The following is a 22,317-nucleotide window of genomic DNA, read 5'->3' on the forward strand; positions in this document are numbered from 1 at the left end:
TCCATTTCAATATGATCGCTTGCATAGAGCTCTTTGGGATGTTTAAAGTTTTGGAGATCATATTGTATCCAAATCCGGCTTTAAACTTCTCCACAACAGTATCACGGACCTGCCTGTTGTGGTTCTTGGTCTTCATGATGCTCTCTGTGCTTCAAATGGAACCATGAGACTATCACAGAGCAGGTGCATTTATACGGATACTTGATTACACACAGGTGGATTATATTTATCATCGTTAGGTATTTAGGACAACATTGGATCATTCAGAGATCCAAAATGAACTTCTGGAGTGAGTTTGCTGCACTGAAAGTAAAGGGGCCGAATAATATTGCACGCCCCACTTTTCAGTTTTTGAATTTCCACATAAATTTTAAATAACCAATAAATTTCATTTAACTTCAGAAATGTGGTCCACTTGTTGTTGATTCTTCACCAAATATTTACATTTGGTATCTTTATGTTTGAAGCATAATATGTGGGAAAAGGTTGAAATGTTCCAGGGGGCCGAATACTTTCACAAGGCACTGTATATAAAGACCTGTAGCCAACAAGTCCCGAAGTAATAGAAATTTCAGGTCAAAAGTAATTTTCAATCAAGTCCAATAAAATCTGAAAAGAACAATTAATCCAAGGCGGATGTAGGTATCCCCTATATTAGAAACTTGATTCCAGCTCAACCAGTTGCTCTATGCTCATCCACCTGGGGCTCAGACACCGGCCTCGCCCTTGCCTCACATCAATGATGATAGAAAAAATTGTGGAAAAAAAATATGGCTATCGAGCGCTAATGTGGCTCTCAACCTAATGTGGCTATCGAACGCTAATGTGGCTCTCAAGCGCTTATGTGCCTCTCAAGGGCTAATGTGTCTCTCAAGCTACTGTGGCTCTCGATGGCTAATGTAGCTCTCAAGCTTATGTGGTAATCGAGGGCTAGTGTGGCTCTCAAGCCAATGTGGGTCTGGAGTGCTAATGTGGCTCTCAAGCTACTGTGGCACTGAAGCTAATGTGGCTCTCAAGCTACTGTGGCACTGAAGCTAATGTGGCTCTCAAGCTACTGTGGCTCTGTAACTAATGTGGCTCTCAAGGTCTACTGTGGCTCTCAAGCTAATATGGCTATCGAGGGCTAATGTCCTCTCAAGGGCTAATGTGGCTCTCAAGTTACAGTGGCTCTCAAGGGCTAATGTGGCTCTCAAGCTTATGTGGTTCTCGAGGGCTAGTGTGGCTCTCAAGCTACTGTGGCTCTAAAAGGCTAATGTGGCTCTCAAGCTACTGTGGCTCTCAAGGGCTAATGTGGCTCTCAAGTTACTGTGGCTCTCAAGGGCTAATGTGGCTCTCAAGATACTATGGCTCTCGATGGCTAATGTGGCTCTCAAGCTTATGTGGTTCTTGAGGTCTAGTGTGGCTTTCAAGCTAATGTGGCTCTTGAGGGCTTATGTGGCTCTCAAGCTACTATGGCTCTGAAGCTAATGTGGCTCTCGAGGGCTACTGTGGCTCTCAAGCTACTGTGGCTCTGAAGCTAATGTGGCTATCGAGGGCTAATGTGCCTCTCAAGGGCTAATGTGGCTCTCAAGCTACTGTGGCTCTCGAGGGCTAATGTGGCTCTCAAGCTTATGTGGTTCTCGAGGGCTAGTGTGGCTCTCAAGCTACTGTGGCTCTCGAGGGCTAATGTGGCTCTCAAGCTACTGTGGCTCTCAAGGGCTAATGTGGCTCTCAAGGGCTAATGTGGCTCTCAAGATGCTGTGGCTCTCGTTGGCTAATGTGGCTTTCAAGCTAATGTGGCTCTCGAGGGCTAATGTGGCTCTGAAGTTAATGTGGCTCTTAAGCTTCTGTGGCTCTGAAGCTAATGTGGCTCTCGAGGGCTAAATGTGGCTCTCAAGCTAATGTGGCTCTCGAGGCCTAATGTGGCTCTCAAGCTACTGTGGCTCTCGAGGGCTAATGTGGTTCTCAAGCTAATGTGGCTCTCAAGGGCTAGTGTGGCTCTCAAACTAATGTGGCTCTCGAGGGCTCTCCTGAACCACTAGTTGAAGAACACTAGACTATATTGTGCTAGTAGTAATTTATTAAATCTATATACATTTTCCATCAACAGGTAGAAACCATCCCACTGGGTATAGAAACAGTCTATTCCACGGTACCCGAAGATGCTGAACAGAAAGCTGAACATTTGTTGGTCAAAGAGGTAATAATGAAACATTTCTCTAATAGTTAGAACATGAAATGTATGCAATAGAAGGCTAAGTTCACACGAGGGAATAAAAAAATAATCCGATTTTCATCCAGGACAAATAGACGAATTTTCATCTTTAATTTTATGCATATGGCATCCGCTTTTATACTTCAGCAGTTATTAAAATTTACAAGACTAAATACAGTTTCCTGTGTTAAAGAACTACAATGTATCTGAAAAAATCGGATGTTATATGGTTGATCTGTAGAGGATCTGTTTTGTTGGTGCACACTGATAGACTTCAATAAGTGAGTGTCATCCGAAACACGAGAGACTAATATATGCTGCGATTATCAGTATGAAAATATCTGAGCCGCCCTGATGAATATCGTTGGTCCGAGCTCCATCAGTGTTTTCCACGGACAGCACTCGGAGCAAAAATACAGTCTTGTGAATGAAGCCTAATAATTATAGTTATATTCGCCGGTTCTACTTTGTCAGAAATATTTAATAAACATGAACATAATGTGTAAGTAAAGGAGAACCCAGGACATTGCTGAGATCGCTGTATGCCAGTAATGAATAAGCCGCAGACTATTAGTACAAACAGTTCTCCTGTGAAAAAGAATCCATGAGCTTCTACATTGTACATTTGAAGGTCAATACTTCCTGTGCTTATTAAAAACAAATCTAATTGCGCTTCCATAAACTTGCCTGAGAATTTATAAAGTTTAGGTGCAGACAATGGCGGGTGCAGAGGTAGGTGACACAGCCATTGTCTGCTGCACATCACTATTAAAAAATGGCCATGACAGGTGGAGTAGACCTTACATTAGAGTCCAGGAGCTTGGAACTGAGTCTGGTCACCTAATCTGAGAGCATCATGATGTTGAACTAGAGACCCTGATTCCAGGGATGTGTCAGTTACTGGGATGCTTGCTGGAGTTTTGATCACTATTTTATCACCTGAAGATTATCTCTGGAGGATTAGTATACCTACTGCAATGTAGTCCTCCATACTTACCTGAGTTTTAATAAGAGGTAAAATGCAAATTTGCTTGTTTTTACAAAGCTGCTTGTTTTCTTTTATGGAAATCTATCAGAAGAATAATGTAGACACTGAGACCCTGATCCCAGGGATGTGTGACTTACTAGGCTGTGTGCTGTAGTTTCAATACAATTAGTGTTTTGTCACCAGGAGAGGACTAGGTCTCACGTGCAGACCAGTCAGGCAAATCTGTGTAATCCCGCCCCACAACTGATTAGCAGCTTTCTGCCTATGCTCAGTGTACACAGAAAGCTGTCAATCAGTGGTGTAGGCGGGGCTATACAGAGCTCAGCATTCAGAGAACTGCTAGCTATGCAGAAGAGAAATGTGATTTTATCAAAACTGCACAATAAGACCAGTAAATGATATATCACTGGAATACAGGTCTCTGCCCCTACATTATGCTGCTTTAAGCTGGGGAAGCAAAAATCTGGTGACACATTCTCTTTAAATTACTAATCTGAAAGCTGCATTTATAAAATGTATCAGCCCCATGATGAGCCAGTTTCGTCTGCTGCGCTCACCATATGTACTGTATAGATATTTTTACAATACTGTTCCTTTAACCATGCTCTGATAGAAATGCCTGTATTCCAAGCTGGAGCTGAAAAATAGCAATGGCTGGTTATTGTGGGCAAGCCGAATAATTGTGTTTACATCAACAATGGGATTATTGGCAGACGAAAAGGACAGAAGCAATCTGTCTAAAATATCATCAGAGGCAGATCATAAAATCTACATTAAGGAAGCAAACCACAAAGTCAAAGCAAACACAGGGCTACTTGTACAATGTGCTACAAAGCATTACCTAATGTGTTATCATAGCTGTGTAGTTTACCTGTAATCACATAATCACTAATCTATGGCTGGAAGGGTCAGAGGTAAACTACCGATGCTCCACACTCTTCATATTTATCCCTGACGCCATTGTGTGATCTGTGGGATAATACAGTAGAAAAGAGCTAAAAACATCTAAGGAGGTATACATTACATAGTACAGAGCACATTACCTACATTGTGGGAAACCAATACAATATACAGGAAGTATATTGTTTTGGGGTTAGATGTTATTTAGTGACATTCGTAAGTGAGTAAAAAAATGTCCCCAAAGATAGACAATTTCTTTAAAGGGAATCTGTCACCCCCTAGGACGTACCTAACCTATTAATATGGGCATGCAGGTTCTAGAATTCTCAATATAGTCCTACCTATATGCCTCATACTGTATATGCGGTCTTGTTGTGCAGAAGAAACAAGAAGCCAACGCAAATAGAAGGGCGGAAAAGTAATGAGGAATATCACGATTGCAGGTTGCAGGCGTCATCATCGGTGACATTATACACAGGAGCGCTTTATTAGTATAGAATGTACAGTGAGGCAAAAAAGTATTTAGTCAGTCAGCAATAGTGCAAGTTCCACCACTTAAAAAGATGAGAGGCGTCTGTAATTTACATCATAGGTAGACCTCAACTATGGGAGACAAACTGAGAAAAAAAATCCAGAAAATCACATTGTCTGTTTTTTTAACAATTTATTTGCATATTATGGTGGAAAATAAGTATTTGGTCAGAAACAAACAATCAAGATTTCTGGCTCTCACAGACCTGTAACTTCTTCTTTAAGAGTCTCCTCTTTCCTCCACTCATTACCTGTAGTAATGGCACCTGTTTAAACTTGTTATCAGTATAAAAAGACACCTGTGCACACCCTCAAACAGTCTGACTCCAAACTCCACTATGGTGAAGACCAAAGAGCTCTCAAAGGACACCAGAAACAAAATTGTAGCCCTGCACCAGGCTGGGAAGACTGAATCTGCAATAGCCAACCAGCTTGGAGTGAAGAAATCAACAGTGGGAGCAATAATTAGAAAATGGAAGACATACAAGACCACTGATAATCTCCCTCGATCTGGGGCTCCACGCAAAATCCCACCCCGTGGGGTCAGAATGATCACAAGAACGGTGAGCAAAAATCCCAGAACCACGCGGGGGGACCTAGTGAATGAACTGCAGAGAGCTGGGACCAATGTAACAAGGCCTACCATAAGTAACACACTACGCCACCATGGACTCAGATCCTGCAGTGCCAGACGTGTCCCACTGCTTAAGCCAGTACATGTCCGGGCCCGTCTGAAGTTTGCTAGAGAGCATTTGGATGATCCAGAGGAGTTTTGGGAGAATGTCCTATGGTCTGATGAAACCAAACTGGAACTGTTTGGTAGAAACACAACTTGTCGTGTTTGGAGGAAAAAGAATACTGAGTTGCATCCATCAAACACCATACCTACTGTAAAGCATGGTGGTGGAAACATCATGCTTTGGGGCTGTTTCTCTGCAAAGGGGCCAGGACGACTGATCCGGGTACATGAAAGAATGAATGGGGCCATGTATCGTGAGATTTTGAGTGCAAACCTCCTTCCATCAGCAAGGGCATTGAAGATGAAACGTGGCTGGGTCTTTCCACATGACAATGATCCAAAGCACACAGCCAGGGCAACGAAGGAGTGGCTTCGTAAGAAGCATTTCAAGGTCCTGGAGTGGCCTAGCCAGTCTCCAGATCTCAACCCTATAGAAAACCTTTGGAGGGAGTTGAAAGTCCGTGTTGCCAAGCGAAAAGCCAAAAACATCACTGCTCTAGAGGAGATCTGCATGGAGGAATGGGCCAACATACCAACAACAGTGTGTGGCAACCTTGTGAAGACTTACAGAAAACGTTTGACCTCTGTCATTGCCAACAAAGGATATATTACAAAGTATTGAGATGAAATTTTGTTTCTGACCAAATACTTATTTTCCACCATAATATGCAAATAAAATGTTAAAAAAACAGACAATGTGATTTTCTGGATTTTTTTTTCTCAGTTTGTCTCCCATAGTTGAGGTCTACCTATGATGTAAATTACAGACGCCTCTCATCTTTTTAAGTGGTGGAACTTGCACTATTGCTGACTGACTAAATACTTTTTTGCCCCACTGTATAGTGTCAGTGTACAGGTAACACACTGACTCACCAGTGACATCTCTAGTTGAAGTCATTCATCTTCGCTTTTCATCTTCATCCAGCGCACACCACCATCACTTCTTCCAGCCAGGACTCGTCTCTGCAGAAAATAACGCAGTTATCTAGAGCACATTCCCCAATTTTTCCCCAACCTCTATACTACGCCAGGTGAAGAAAAAAGCGACCGTGACGCCCTGCACAGTAACAGGACCTCTCCTCCCCCACGCTGAAAACAGTATCCTCAAAAATAATATCCTTTAATTAGCCCCTACAGTAATAATATCCCACATTCTGGACCCCATGCGTCCTCCCATTCTGGACCCCACGTGTCCTCCCATTCTGCCTCATGTCTCTCCATATTGCCCCCATAGTCATCCATAATAGTATAATGTACCCCATAGTCATATATACCAGTATGATGCACTCCCATAGTAGTATAATGTACCCCATAGTCATATATAGTACAATGCATCCCCATAGCGGTATAATGCAGCTCCATAGCAGTATAATACACCCCCATAGTGGTATAATGCACCCCCATAGCGGAATAATGCTCCTCCATAGCAGTATAATGCAGCCCATAGCTGTATAATGCACCCCCATAGTATAATGCAGCCCCATAGCAGTATAATGCACACTATAGTACTATAATGCACCCCCACAGTATAATGCACCCCCATAGGAGTATAATGCACCTCATAGTATAATGCACCCCCATAGCAGTATATAATGCACCCTCATAGCAGTATAATGCACCGCCATAGCAGTATAATGCACCCCCATAGTATAATGCAGCCCCATAGCAGTATAATGCACCACCATAGCAGTATAATACACCCCCATAGTATAATGCACCCCCATAGCAGTATAATACACACTATAGTACTATGATGCACCCCTTTATTATAATGCAGCCCCATAACAGTATAATGCACCCCATAGTATAATGCACCCCATAGTATAATGCAGCCCCATAACAGTATAATGCACCCCAAAGTATAATGCACCCCATAGTATAATGCACCCCCATAGCAGTATAATTCAGCCCCATAGCGGTATATTGCAGCCCCATAGCAGTATATAATGCACTCCCATAGCGGTATAACGCACCCTTGTAGCGGTGTAATGCACCCTCATACCGGTACAATATGCCCCATACTGTGAATTTATCCCCAAAAAATGTTTTTCCTTACCTGGCCGAGCTCCAGCAGGGTCGTCCTCTCAGATTCAGCTGAGGCGCGCACTGTCGTTCTGGTGTATAACAGTGACGTCATACGTCAGCATCGTGTGCGCTGACGTCAGCTGCCGGCCTGTTAACTGTTGCCATGCGGGAGGTTCCTCCCACATGGCAACAGATTTTAACTGATGGTGCGTTGGAGGACGCGCAATCAGTTATTGAAGCAGTAGAATTCTGCCGCTGGGTCCCAGTGAGCAGAGGAGAGGGGGCCTGCTGCGGGCCACCTCTGCTCATCAGGCCCCATACGCCAGTAAGGGCAGTAATGCCCTGATGGTGGCCCTGCCTGGCCCCTTATTCTTCTCGCACAAACCTCTACACTTTTGTCCACTAAAATTCCCAGGGACGGGATAGTACGTCACAGAGATCGGCCGCGCTCATGGGGGGAGCGCGGCCGATAGCAGCTGGGTATCAGCTGACTATCACAGCTGACATCCGGCACTATGTGCCAGGAGCGGTCTCGGACCGCCCCCGACACATTAACCCCCGGCACACTGCGATCAAACATGATCGCAGCGCTCCAGGGGCATAGGGAAGCATCGCGCAGGGTGGGGGCTCCTTGCGGGCTTCCCTGAGACCCTCGGTACAAGGCGATGTGCTCACCTTGTACTGAGCGTCTCCTCCCTGCAGGCCCCGGATCCAAAATGGCCACGGGGCTATTTCCGGGTCCTGCATGGAGGTGGTTTACCAAGCGCCCGCTCAGAGTAGGCTGGTAATCGTTGACCTTATAACATGATGCCCCCCCAAGGCAATGTTATAAAGTAAAAAAAAAAATTTAGACGTGTAAAGAAAAAAATCCTAAATAAAGAAAAAAAAAATATTGTTCACATAAATACATTCCTTTATTTAAATTAAAAAAAACAAAACAATAAAAGTACACATATTTAGTATCTCCGCATCCATAACAACCCAACCTATAAAACTGTCCCACTAGTTAACCCCTTCAGTGAACACCGTAAAAAAAAAGGCAAAATACAACGCTTTATTATCATACCGCCGAACAAAAAGTGGAATAGCACGCAATTAAAAACACAGATATAAATAGACATGGTACCGCTGAAAACGTCATCTTGTCCCCCAAAAAACGAGCCGCCATACAGCATCATCAGCGAAAAGATAAAAAAAGTTATAGTCCTCAGAATAAAGCGATGCAAAAATAATTATTTTTTCTATAAAAGTTTTTATCGTATAAAAGCGCCAAAACATAAAAAAAGATATAAATGAGGTATCACTGTAATCGTACTGACCCGAAGAATAAAACGGCTTTATCCATTTTACCAAACGCGGAACTGTATAAACGCCCCCCCACCAAAAGAAATTCATGAATAGCTGGTTTTTGGTCATACTGCCTCACAAAAATCAGAATAAAAAGCGATCAAAAAATGTCACGTGCCCAAAAATGTTACCAATAAAAACGTCAACTCGTCCCGCAAAAAACAAGACCTCAGATGACTCTTTGGACCAAAATATGGAAAAATTATAGCTCTCAAAATGTGGTAACGCAAAAAAATATTTTTTGAAATAAAAAGCGTCTTTTAGTGTGTGACAGCTGCCAATCATAAAAATCCGCTAAAAAACATGCTATAAAAGTAAATCAAACCCCCCTTCATTACCCCCTTAGTTAGGGAAAAATTAAAAAATTAAAAAAATGTATTTATTTCCATTTTCCCGCTAGGGTTAGGGTTGGGGCTAGGGTTAGGGCTAGGGTTAGAGCTAGGGTCAGGGTTAGGGTTGGGGCTAGGGTTGGGGTTAGGGCTAGGGTTATGGTTTGGATTACATTTACGGTTGGGATTACGGTTAGGGGTGTGTCAGGGTTAGAGGTGTGGTTGGGGTTATGGTTGGGATTAGGGTTAGGGGTGTGTTGGAGTTAGGGATGTGGTTAAGGTTGGTGTTAGGGGTGTGGTTGGGATTAGGGGTGTGTTTGGGTTAGAGTTTCAGTTAGAATTGGGGGGTTTCCACTGTTTAGGCACATCAGGGCTCTCCAAATGCGACATGGCGTCCGATCTCAATTCCAGCCAATTCTGCATTGAAAAAGTAAAACAGTGCTCCTTCCCTTCCGAGCTCTCCCGTGCGCCCACACAGGGGTTTACCCCAACATATGGGGCATCAGCGTACTCAGGACAAATTGCACAACGACTTCTGGGGTCCAATTTATCTTGTTACCCTTGGGAAAATAAATATATGGGGGGCTAAAAAAAAAATTTTTGTGGGAAAAAATGATTTTTTATTTTCACGGCTCTGCATTATAAACTGTAGTGAAACACTTGGGGGTTCAAAGTTCTCACAACCCATCTAGATACAATCCTTGGGGGGGCTAGTTTCCAATATGGGGTCATTTGTGGGGGTTTCTACTGTTTAGACACATCAGGGGCTCTCCAAACACAACATGGCGTCCCATTTCAATTCCCGCCATCAGGGGCTCTGCAAATGCAATGTGACACCTGCAGACCAATCCATCTAAGTCTGCATTCCAAATGGCGCTCCTTCCCTTCCGAGCTCTGCCACGCACCCAAACGGTGGTTCCCCCCCAGATATGGGGTATCAGCGTACTCAGGACAAATTGCAAAACAACTATTGGGGTCCAGTTTCTCCTGTTACCCTTGTGAAAATACAAAACTGGGGGCTAAAAAATAATTTTTGTGGAAAAAAAAAAGAATTCTTATTTTCACGGCTCTGGGTTATAAACTGTAGTGAAACACTTGGGGGTTTAAAGCTCTCACAACACATCTAGATAAGATCCTTAGGGGGTCTACTTTCCAAAATGGTGTCACTTGTGGGGGGTTTCAATGTTTAGACACATCAGGGGCTCTCCAAACACAACATGGCGTCCCATTTCAATTCCCGCCAATTTTGCATTGAAAAGTCAAATGGCGCTCCTTCCCTTCCGACCTCTGCCATGCACCCAGTTCACCCCCACATATGGGATATCAGGGTACTCAGGACAAGTTGCACAACAACTTCTGGGGTACAATTTCTTCTGGTAACCTTTGGAAAATAAAAAATTGGGGGCGAAAATTTCATTTTTGTGAAAAAAATATTATTTTTTATTTTTATGGCTCTACATTATAAACTTCTGTGAAGCACTTGGTGGGTCAAAGTGCTCACCACACATCTAGATAAGTTCCTTAGGGGGTCTACTTTCCAAAATGGTGTCTCTTGTGGGGGGTTTCAATGTTTAGGCACATCAGGGGCTCTCCAAACGCAACATGGCGTCCCATCTCAATTCCAGCCAATTTTGCATTGAAAAGTCAAATGGCGCTCCTTCCCTTCCGAGCTCTGCCATGCGCCCAACCAGTGGCTTACTCCCACATATTGGGTATCGGGGTACTCAGGACAAATTGTACAACAACTTCTGCTGTCCATTTTTCCTGTTACCCTTGGTAAAATAAAACAAATTGGAGCTGAAGTAAATTTTTTGTGAAAATTTTTTTTAAACATTCCAAAAATTCCTGTGAAACATCTGAAGGGGTAATAAACTTCTTGAATGTTGTTTTGAGCACCTTGAGGGGTGCAGTTTTTAGAATGGTGTCACACTTGGGTATTTTCTATCATATAGACCCCTCAAAATGACTTCAAATGTGATGTGGTCCCTAAAAAAAAAAATGGTGTTGTAAAAATGAGAAATTGCTGGTCAACTTTTAACCCTTATAACTCCCTAACAAAAAAATGTGTTTCCAAAATTTTGCTGATGTAAAGTACACATGTGGGAAATGTTACTTATGAAGTATTTTGTGTGACATATCTCTGTGATTTAAGGGCATAAAAATTCAAAGTTGTAAAATTGCGAAATTTTCAAAATTTTCACCAAATTTCTGCTTTTTCCACAAATAAATACAGATAATATCAAATAAATTTTACTACTATCATGAAGTACAATATGTCTCGAGAAAACAGTGTCAGAATCACTGGGATCCGTGGAAGCGTTCCAGAGTTATAACCTCGTAAAGGGACAGTGGTCAGAATTGTAAAAATCGGCCAGGTCATTAACGTGCAAACCACCTTCGGGGCTTAAGGGGTTAATTCACCATCCTGGTTTTTCTCTGAATTCTAGAGATATTCATAAAGATTGGATTGTTACCTAAGAACTTGAGATATTAATTTGAAGGGGTTGTTCATCTCTGAAGAAAAAGATATAACATCAGATATGCACTAAAATATGAGAATAAAGTATTTTTACCTTACAGATTTCCCTTTATTCTCCTTCCACCAATTCTTGGGTTCCTCTCAGCCCTCCGTACTTATTTGTATTTGATCGTTGTAGCAGGGACATGCTTTTCCTGCCTCTGTACATCGTATTCTGGATGTTACTGCTGCAATCAGTGTCACATTGGTCTCCACTGAACAGGACACATTGAGACCAGCTATGTATAAGCTATTCTGGCCTTACATGGGACCACTGTAGCCACTCATTGCCTGTCTGACCTTTTCAGAAAGTACTGAGACCGGAGGGGGACCCTGGCTGCATTGGAAGAGAAACTGCAAGATATTATTCCCAAACTGCAGGGCAGCCATGCTCATTATTTAATAAAAACAGGAAAAACAAGATCTGGTTGTTTCTTCTAAGCTTAGCTTCAGGTGTACCCTGTTATAGGTAATCCAAAAATTTCCATCAATTAATCACACTCCTCAGAGGTTATGAGTCAGCACTCGTTTGATAGTATTGGAAAGATGTAGTTGGACTGATCATCTAGTTCTTCATCGGTGGGATCACAAATCACAGTTATCCCAGACCTGACTATCTGTAATGGCCTTAATTATCTTGGTTCATTGTCATGAATGTTAGGACTAATGATATTTCTTCTCCTAGGCCTGCAGGTACTATTCCTCTCACTGGCATGTAGTGAATTTCAAGTATGAACAATACTCCGGAGACCTCCGTCAGCTGCTTCAGTAAGTGCTCCATCACTGGTTAACATACCTGTGCCACAGTCATAATGGCTGCACCGCCTAAGGCTAGTTTCACACTAGCGTTTTGAGGAGCTGTGGAGGGCTGTGGACTTCCTCAGTGAAGCCCCGCCCTCGGCCGCACCTCCGCCGCTAGCTCTGCTTACCTCTGCATGCAGCCTGTGTACCTATCTTTAACATTAGGTACGCAGGTCGTGCGGCTGTATGCGGATGCGTCGTTTTGACGATGCGGAGAAAAAAAATTACTACAAGCTGCGTTCTACGCTGGTCGCCGCATCGTCAAAACGACGCATGCGGAAGCATCCGCATACAGCGGCACAACCTGCGTACCTAATGTTAAAGATAGGTACGCAGGCCGCATGCCGGCCGCATGCAGAAGTAGGCGGGGCTAGCGGCGGAAGTCCGCAGCTCCTCAAAACGCTAGTGTGAAACTAGCCTTAGACTTACAAGTCTATTTTTGTCCCAGTATGCATTAGTGTTTTTTTTAATTAAATAAAAAAAGGAAATTTGAAGGACTGCAAATATCAAATTAATTGAATGGGCGCCTGTTTGATTTAGTGGTTGTCCTGAAAAGTAAGAAAGCATGCAGCAGGTAACAAAGCACTGACAGATGATTTAGATGCTAACATTCAGCTCGTCTTGTTCCAGTTTGTAGTATGATATAAAATGAGGCCTTAAAAGTAGAACATGTTATAGTGCGCAGCGCAGATAATGAGGCTGAACAGCATGGCAGGAGCTTTAGTTCAGTTCATAAGATGCATGACACAATTCTGCCACATAAATCAGCGCCGTCTCATCTTGGCATAGAGACAGTGCCCTCCAGCAGTCTGGCACAGTCATATCGTCGCTTGGAAAATGTTTAGGTTAGGTAGGCTGATCATAAAATATTTGGGTCATTTTTGTGTCCTCGATATGTAGAATCTGGCTGCTTTGTACATGCAATGTTCAGTTATTTCTATCTGTGACACGGTGTCACGAGTGTGCCATCTCCTCCTGGGAGATCTGGGTTTAGGTTATGTTTATGTTCTGTGAATCGCAGATCTTCCATTTAGGGCTCATACTCGCTTGCTAGAAAAAAAAACGGTCCGCAATCTGGACCGAAAAAATTGGATGCAAACTATGCGATTGTCATGCAAGTTCAATGCGTTTTTAATCGCACCATCCGTTTTTACATCCATATGACATCCATATGCAATGCTTTTTTTTTCTCTGCGACAATTTTTATACAATCATTTACAGGACCATTTACAGTGTTCTATGCCACAGAATGGTAAGGTATCTGTAAAAAATGGATGGTCCGTATTCTGTCCGTTTTTTTTCTCGCACCCATTGACTTGCATTGGTGAGTCTCATCCGACACTCACAGCATGCTGCGATTTTTTTCTCAGTCCGATTTCGGCTGAGAAAAAAATCGCAAATGAGAAGTCACCTATTGAATAACATTGGTCAGGGTGCAATCCGATTTTTTATCAGATTGCACTCGTCCGATTTTCTCTCCAGTGAGTATGAGCCCTAAGCCTGTGTGTTTTGTTCCTCATATTAAATGGATTTAGTTTCTTTGGTGCTGAGGAAGTTAACAACTCTTTGTATGCTGGTTAGAGACATCTCACAGCTGCTCATTTTCTCTCTATAAAACCTGGCCAGACCTTCTCATCCCTGCCTGTGAAAAGTTTTGCTTCTTGGTTTGCTGGATTTGCTGTGCTGAAGTTGGAGTTTGTAGTTGCTGCTGGAGATTGTTGTTTGCTGTTTTTGGGTGTATGTTTTTTCCATTAGTCTATTCCCATTTGGTTTGTACCTTCCTATCCTTCCCTTTATTCCTCTCTATCCTTGGTGAGTGTTTTTGCATTTAAGTTGCTTTTTGTTTTCCCTGTTTGTATTACGTGTATATACACTAACATACCTGTCCCAGGCCTCCTGGGGGAGGGGATAGCATAGTAAGGTCAGAGACTCGGGCCTCTCTACCTTTAAGAGTACCCCTGGGACAAGTATAGTCCCAGTTAGGGTCCCAGTTCCAGGGACAGTTTGAGGCCCCCTCTTCCTTACCGAAGACCGTCACAGTGTGTCATTTGGGCAGAATGCACTGAAAGTTATATAATAAATAATATTTTGGTTGCTTCCTCAGAAATCCCAAGATTGAAGGCTTCCTCTGTTTTTAGCATGTTATTGAATGGTCTCGTCAAACTCCTGGTGTTTGTGTTAGTTAATGGCAAAACTAATATATGCATACATGAGGGTCATCATACGTAGCAGTTTAATGTAAAGAGGACTTGTCTCCAGATCAAAAATGACCTGATTTTGCTCTTATTTTAATCCTGATGCTCCCCAGTATTTCACTTTTTAATTTATTAAATCTCCCAAACAGATCCAGAGATAAGGGCCTTTTTATTTAGTGCAAATTTTTATATTCTTTACCGAGAGGGTGTGGCCCATAGGGTAATAATGCAAAGCAGAGACTCACCCATAGGGAATTATATGAGCTGTGCCCTCTTGTAAAGACCATAAAAATTAGCACAAAAAAAGCCATATATCTCTGGAACTATATGACAGATTAAAAAATAGATAATAAAAATCCAGAACATTCATGGGAGCATCTGGAATAACATAAGCGCTAAAATGGCCACTTCTGTCCTGGTGACAGGTCCTCTTTAACAGTTCCCCAACACAACTATCCAATGAACTCTGTACATGTGTGACTAATTGAATACACTGAGCAATCTGTGAGACAATACTTGTCGGCTTTCCAGATATTTTATTAATTTTGTGTATTCTTCATAATACATTCTGTGGCATATTTCCTATAATTCTACATTGTAACATTCCTCTGTTATCCCTACAAAAATGTATGAACAAACTAGCAGCTGGGTGATTTAGATTTAAATGTGTCCACCTTAGGCTATATTCACACGTTGCATTTTTGGAGCCTTTTTTAAGCATTTTTTATTGCAAATTTTGAGCTGTGTTTCACAGTACCAGCAAAGTCAAAGAGATTTCAGAAATCTCATGCACACACCTTGCTTTTTTTCCTGACTGTTTTGTTATAAGAGCTTGGTTGTTTCAAAATGCTCCACCCATTGAAAGTAATGGGTAGTGCAAAAACACTGCAAAAACACAGAAAAAAAGGCAGGTATCAGGTTTTGCTGCGTTTTTGGTGCCAAAACCTGATGAAGTTGAACCCGAATATTGTTTTACGCACTAACATTTATCAGTATGCGCAATAGACAAATGCACCCTGACTCATCAATAAAAACGCACCAACTAGGAGTAGCTGCCTCCATATACAATAAACAACAAAAAGTTTCACTCTGTAGTGCTAAAGCATGTCAATGTGAAATATATAAAATATGAATGACAATACGACTTCTGAATACTAGGAAAAAATGCACATAGCACATAATTTGGCCAAGTTATGTAATCCTGAAGGAGCTGCAGAGTTCCCAAGCAAAGACTGAACTATCTGTCCACAAGACCACAATAAGCCATTCACTTCATAGAGGAAAAGTAGCCAGAAAAAAAGCCTTTACTTAGGCACACAAATTGTAAGGTTCATTTTGAGTTTGCCAAAAGACATGTGGGTGATTCCTCAAATGTATGGAAGAAGGTCCTGTGGTCAGATGAGACCAAACTGTACATTTTTGGTCACCAGGGTAAACGATATGGATGGTGCAAAATACAGGGATGTTCTTGAGCAAAACCTGTTTCTGTCTACCAGTGATTTGAGAATGGGAAGGAGGTTTACCTTCCAACAAGACAATGACCCAAAGCATCCTGCTAAAGCAACAACCGAGTGGTTTAAGGGAAACATGTATATGTTTTGGAGTGGCCTATTCAAAGCCCAGACCTTAATCCAATCTGTGTTCAGACTTGAAGATTGCTGGTCACCAGAGGAAACCATCTAACTTGAAAGAGCTGGAGCAGTTTTGCTTTGAGGAATTGGTAAAAATCCCAGTGGCAAGATGTGGAAAGCTCATAGAGAATTATCCAAAGTGATTCGCAGCTGTTACTGTATGTTCTACAAAGTGCAAAGTTGTAGGCATGTTCTTTATATGAACTGATGCAAACCCTCAACAAAAAAAACAAGTGACATTCCCGGTTGTAAGGTAGCAAAACATGAAAAATGCCGGGGGGACGGGGAAACTTTTTCAAGCCACTGTAAATTGTAAGAGGCGACAGTTCCTTCTCAGTGTACTGGGCACCATAACTTTCTCTTCTTAAAATCCAAGCCAAAGAATAAAGATAGAGAATAGAGTGCCACAGGAAACGACTAATGATTAAAAACCTATTTTCGATCTAGATATAAATAATATGATTGTAATATTATGCCTCTTTTTTTTTTCTTTTTTCACAGAAATGAATCTAAGAATGAAAAGCTTCCCTCACATTCCTTCGAAATTGACCATGAAGAAGCTGATAAGGATGAGGTAACCCAAATCCTATTCCAGATACTTGAATAATGAGCTCGCCTCATCAGCTCGTGATAAAAACAGATAAATGCAAATATGCATTGTTCTTGGGTTTCGCAAAAAAAAAAAACCTTACATTTTTCTTATCTCATTCAGGATACCACGTCCCTGTCGTCTTCGAAAGGAGGTGGAGGAGGAGGGTCAGGAGTTTTTAAATCTGGCTGGCTGTATAAAGGGAATTTTAATAGCACTGTGAACAATAGCATTACTGTACGGGTACGTAGACAGCATTACTATGCCTTTGTATAAGCAGAACTGACCGCCCCCTCAGTTTGAGGATAGTTGTATATCATTACGTAGAGTGTGTCTGTTCGTTTGTCGAGACTTTGACTTTTGATCAGACTGTAGTAGAATTCTTCTTCTAAATCAACATTTCTCTTTCTTTCTTTCAGTCCTTCAAAAAACGTTTCTTCCAGTTGACTCAGCTTTCTGATAACTCTTACATTATGAATTTTTACAAAGATGAAAAAATCTCTAAGGAACCAAAGGGCTGCATATTCTTAGACTCGTGCACTGGCGTTATCCAGGTTGGTGTTTGTGGAGCTTCCATTCATGGTGGTGTGGGAATAACCTTATAATTAATGTATAAATAAGAGCTTCATAAACATTATTTGGTCTTTTACTGGTTACAAATGAATTGAGCAATTAGTATTTTTAATTTTTCATATCATCTCCATAGACCTTTCCTTACTCTGCTGTTAATGAACAACACATCAATAAGTCATATACTATTTTACCGCAGTTTTACCGATGGCAGAAGTGTGTTTGCCTCATAGAATATTTTGTAGGCGTCTTAATACATACAACATACTGAAACTTATCACTTGTGCACATTTACTCTTTATTACGCTGTATTGAATTGCATACCACCATCAAGATACTTATGGCATGTAAAACGCTGTGGGCATGCTGTGTACATTTATGCCCATTTTAATATTGACAGGCACCACATGGACAAAAGTATTGGGCACCTACACATTTCACCTACAGGAGCTTTCATAACATCCCATTTTACATCCATAGCCATTAATATATGGTAGGTCCTTCCTTTGCCGTTGGAACAGCTTCTACTCTTCCTGCAAAATTTGGAGTATATATGAACATATATATGCATCTCTAACTCTTTATATGTGCTATTCTACTTTAGACTTTCATTGAATATTGATTATAAGCACATTATCTATCTATTTACTGTATATGAATAATTTCCTAGCACCCATAGATTATTAACACCATGTAGTGCTACAGGCCCTCTGCAACTTTAGGTTAATTTGTCACTATACTGCCGTCATCCTTTACTTGTTTGCCCTTTCTTTATTTTTTGCTCTTAAATGTTTCTTTTCTACTTAATAAAATTATGAGATTTTTTATGTAGCTTTGACTCAGTTTTCTCTTTTTAAATATAATTAGCAGAGTTGTTACTATATTTTACATGTAGGGTCCCAAAGGCATATTTATGCATAAATAATAAAATGTATGATTGGAGAATTCTTATTGTAAAATTTGGAGTGTGTCTTTGGGTCGCCTCCTCATTCATAAAATCATTTGTGAGGTCAGACACTGATGGCGAATGAGAGGGTCTGGCTCTCAATCTCCATTTTAGTTTGTCCCAGAGGTGTTTTACAGTATTTGTTCAGGGCCCTGTGTCGATCAGTCAAGTTCTTCCATACAAAGCTCACCCAACCATCTCTTTATAGACCTTACTTTGTGCACTGGGGCACAGTTATTCTCCAGCAAAAAAAATGGCCCAAACAGTTCCCACAAAGTTGGAAACATACAACTATTCAAAATGTTTTAATATGCTGAAGCATTACGATTTCACTTCACCCGAACTTTGGGGCATAGGCCAACCCTTGAAAAACAACCTCATAGCATTATCCCTCCTCTACTAAATTTTACAGTTGGTACAATGCAGTCAGACAAGTAGTCTGAAATTACATATTATGGTAGCATAATTCATGACTCCATAGAACACATATCCACAGTTCCAGAGTCCAGTGGCGGTGTCTTTACACCACTCCATCCACCTGATGTTGTTTTTAATGTTGTAAGATTTGCATGCAGCTTCTCATCCATGGAAACCCATACCATAAATCTCCAAGCACATTGTTTTGATTCTGTAGTTAATGTGACACTACTGAACAACCTTTTCTTAATTGATAAAGAGCCCCACAAAAAATTAAAATAAATACTGTATTTTCTGGCGTATAAGACTACTTTTTAACCCTTGAAAATCTTCTCAAAAGTCGGGTATCGTCTTATACGCCAGGTGTCGTCTTATAGGGCAGGTGCAGAGTAATCTGCGGTCGCCGCATATTGTGGGAGGAGCGACCCCAATGACAAGGAGAGGGGGCACCTCACCGGGAAGGTGTAAGTGAGGCAGAGAAGGAGATAATAGGATACAAGGGTGAGCCAGATGAGTGGAAGAGGAGGGTTTTTCTAGGCACAGCACCGCTCTCTCTCTTTTTTGCATACCCCTGGCATCCCAGACGCTGACAGTTTGCTTCACTTACACCTTCCTGGTGAGGCGCTCCCTCACCTCGTCATCGGGACCACTCCCCCCCACTATATACTTCGACCGCAGATTGCTCCGCACCCACCCTATAAGACGACACCCGGCATATAAAACAACCCCCGACTTTTGAGAAGATTTTATATTTTAACTGGAAAGGTTTGGGGTCATCTTATACGCCCAGTCGTCTTATACGCCGGAAAATATGGTACATACTCGCATCCTGGATCGGCGCCATTGCAATGAAGTTAGCACTATGTCTCCCAGCAGTCATATGGCATTATTATATCATGTGATAGCTGCTGATCAATTACAGCCATCACTATTCAATCAGATTGGATGTGTTATGATAGTTTAGCATCTCATTTGACAAAACTGAGCCTGCCGCTTCCTTCTGAGAGTAGAGATCCTGTACCTGCAATCCCTAGTGGTTCCTGCGTGGCCCTACCCTCAGAGTAGGTGCTGCCCAAAAGGCCGTCTGGAGCTTCGTGTTCCTTCTAAAAGAACCGAAGAGTAGAGCAGAGTGCAAATTACCTACAGAAGGGAAAGTGTGCTGAAATAGAAAGAGATTTCAGAGTGAGTAAAACAAACCACAAAATACAAAATACAGCTTAAAGTTAGAAAATATGCTGCCTACTTCCTAAAATGAAACAGAAGATAGGTGCAAGGTAAAGATTATAATCAGCAAAGAGATAAACTGTAGCTGATCTTTAACTGACTGGCTTAAACTACACCAGCAGGAAAAACCAAAAAAGGAAAAGTATATAAAGCTGCACCCTAAAGGTGATAGGGCAGACAATTAAGTAAATGAAAACATGTTACCCTAAAAAGACTGCAGCATGGCTCACAGATAAGACACCCAGAGAAAAGGTGTATCTGCTGTGGCTCGGCAGACACAGAAGCTGACCACAAAGCACAGGTTCAAGGGTTTGAACCCAGAAGCATGACAGGATGTCTGATATGATGAAATACTCCAAGGCTGCAGCCGATCAACAGTTGCTGATTACCTGCAGCAATCACATTACATAACAGTATGTCACGTGACTGCTTGGAGACTCAGAGCTGACATCACTTGAATGGCACTAGTTCGGCAGATAAGTGTGTATTTTTATATTTTATGTGGGGCACTTTAGTAATTAAGAAGGGATTGTCCAGTAGTGTACAACCTTTATTACACAAGGAGGTTTGTAACTCTGCAGTTATTGAGTCAGCAGAGCGTTGGAAACGTTTATGCTCTATGCACCTTAACACTTGGTAACCCGGCTCTGTAACTGAATGGATAGACGTGACCAAATGAAAATTCTGAAATAAGAGTTGTGTCCCTATGTTTATCCGTATAATATAGCTGATGCCCAGTCTTGCTCCACCGGATATAGAGAGCTGGCTGTAGGAGTCAATGGAGGTATACACGTATACGTAGCGGCCTCGCTACTGACAATGATGTCTGATCCTTTACTGCTTTTTGTAGCTTTTCTCATGGCCAAAAGATGTGGACTACAAAAGAACTCTTTTTCTATCGACCACGGTCCCTAAAATGGATATATGGAAATATATTTTCTAAACTGCACAACCCCTTTAAATACAGTCCTATTTTTAATCAGTCAGCAAGTAAAAAGGATCCAGCATAAAAGATGCAATCCCGGGTGAGTAAAACTTAACATTTATTATTAGTAGTTAAAACACTCTCTAGAGAAAATACTGGTCACAGGTAGCGTACGTACAATGACTAATACTTCAATATTTTCTCTATGGAGTGTTTTAACTACCAATAATAAATGGTAAAGGGACTCAACTAAGTCCCACTGCTTAGTGCTTCATGGTGTGGCCAAACGTGGCCAAACGTACACGTTCACATCTGCTAATTTTCCCTCAATCTCGACCTCCCCCTCCTCTTTGATTGACAGCTCTGGCTTCATAGAGCCAAAGAAGGGTGATTATAGATGGCAAACAAGCAGATGGAAAGGTGTATAAAAATCATTGCCGTGAAGCACCAAGCGACTGTACTTGGTTTAGACAGTCATTCTATGCTGACAGAGTCCCTTTAAATTTGACTCACCTGGGATTGCATTTTTTCACACTGGATCCTTTTTGCTTCCTGTTCGATTGTTTAAAGAGTTGCACTGACCTGATCCGAGCAAGGCGTCCTGGATCCTCAGATTGTGAACACCCAATTTGGTGAGCTGACGCAACCAATTTTTTTGCATATACTGCAGTCCTATTTAGATTACAGTAATGTAGAAGATTCTGATAGTCTAATGCTTATTAAATTAATGCTTATAAAATGGGGATCGTAGGTTTATTTGTGATGTAAGAGATCTTTTAGATTTGGGGATGTGTGGAGGCAGTTTTACATCAGTTACACTTTCGATCTTGTTATCATAGTCCGCCATAGTCTGTTTGCTAAATCACAGACTGGAAGTCACTTCCTCTCTGCAACCAGTGGTCACATCGCAGTAGGTTTGGGGCTTCTATGTATGTATTTAATAGTGAATTTTTCAGAGAAAATAGTTTCTTCGACAGAGGTCAGAAAACGCAACCACAGCACATTCCTTTCTAAACGAGAAGAAAGCCTTCCAGGTTATCTATCTGATGTCTAATTTGAGTATGGACTGTTTTTCCCTTTCTGTTTGCATCAGAATAAACAGCTTAGGAAGCATGCCTTCGAGCTAAAAATGAATGATCTGACATACTTTGTGCTGGCAGCTGAAACTGAGCAGGATATGGATGACTGGATATCTACTCTCAACAAGATCTTACAAATAAATCCTGAAGGAGCTATTCCAGAGAGGAAGAGTGCAGATTTATCCGATCACAAACTCGGTACAAGCAAAATTTGTATTCAGTCTAATTATTTCCAGTGACAGAAATCAATGTTATATGGCTCATTTGGCAGTGTCACTTCATTTTATGGTAATTGAATTCTCTGAACAATATGTCAATAAGAGGAAATCTGTGTAATGCCGGATCCCAGTAGTCCGATACATGTGCTCA

The 22,317-nt window shown here is 41.6% G+C and overlaps 1 protein-coding gene across 9 annotated transcripts in view; it reads left to right on the forward strand.

Moving 5' to 3' along the window:
* DOCK10 (dedicator of cytokinesis 10) overlaps nucleotides 1–22,317 on the forward strand; it is a 448,273-nt gene that overhangs the window by 264,082 nt on the left and 161,874 nt on the right. For all 9 annotated transcript variants that reach the window (XM_069727557.1, XM_069727548.1, XM_069727554.1 and 6 more), the window contains exons 3-8: nucleotides 2,090–2,179; nucleotides 12,257–12,339; nucleotides 16,700–16,772; nucleotides 16,911–17,030; nucleotides 17,207–17,341; nucleotides 21,963–22,146. In XM_069727557.1, the coding sequence (XP_069583658.1) occupies nucleotides 2,090–2,179; nucleotides 12,257–12,339; nucleotides 16,700–16,772; nucleotides 16,911–17,030; nucleotides 17,207–17,341; nucleotides 21,963–22,146 (685 nt within the window). The remainder of the gene's footprint in view (nucleotides 1–2,089; nucleotides 2,180–12,256; nucleotides 12,340–16,699; nucleotides 16,773–16,910; nucleotides 17,031–17,206; nucleotides 17,342–21,962; nucleotides 22,147–22,317) is intronic.

The sequence above is a fragment of the Ranitomeya imitator genome, chromosome 5 (genome assembly GCF_032444005.1).
Source record: "Ranitomeya imitator isolate aRanImi1 chromosome 5, aRanImi1.pri, whole genome shotgun sequence".
Taxonomy (NCBI): domain Eukaryota; kingdom Metazoa; phylum Chordata; class Amphibia; order Anura; family Dendrobatidae; genus Ranitomeya; species Ranitomeya imitator.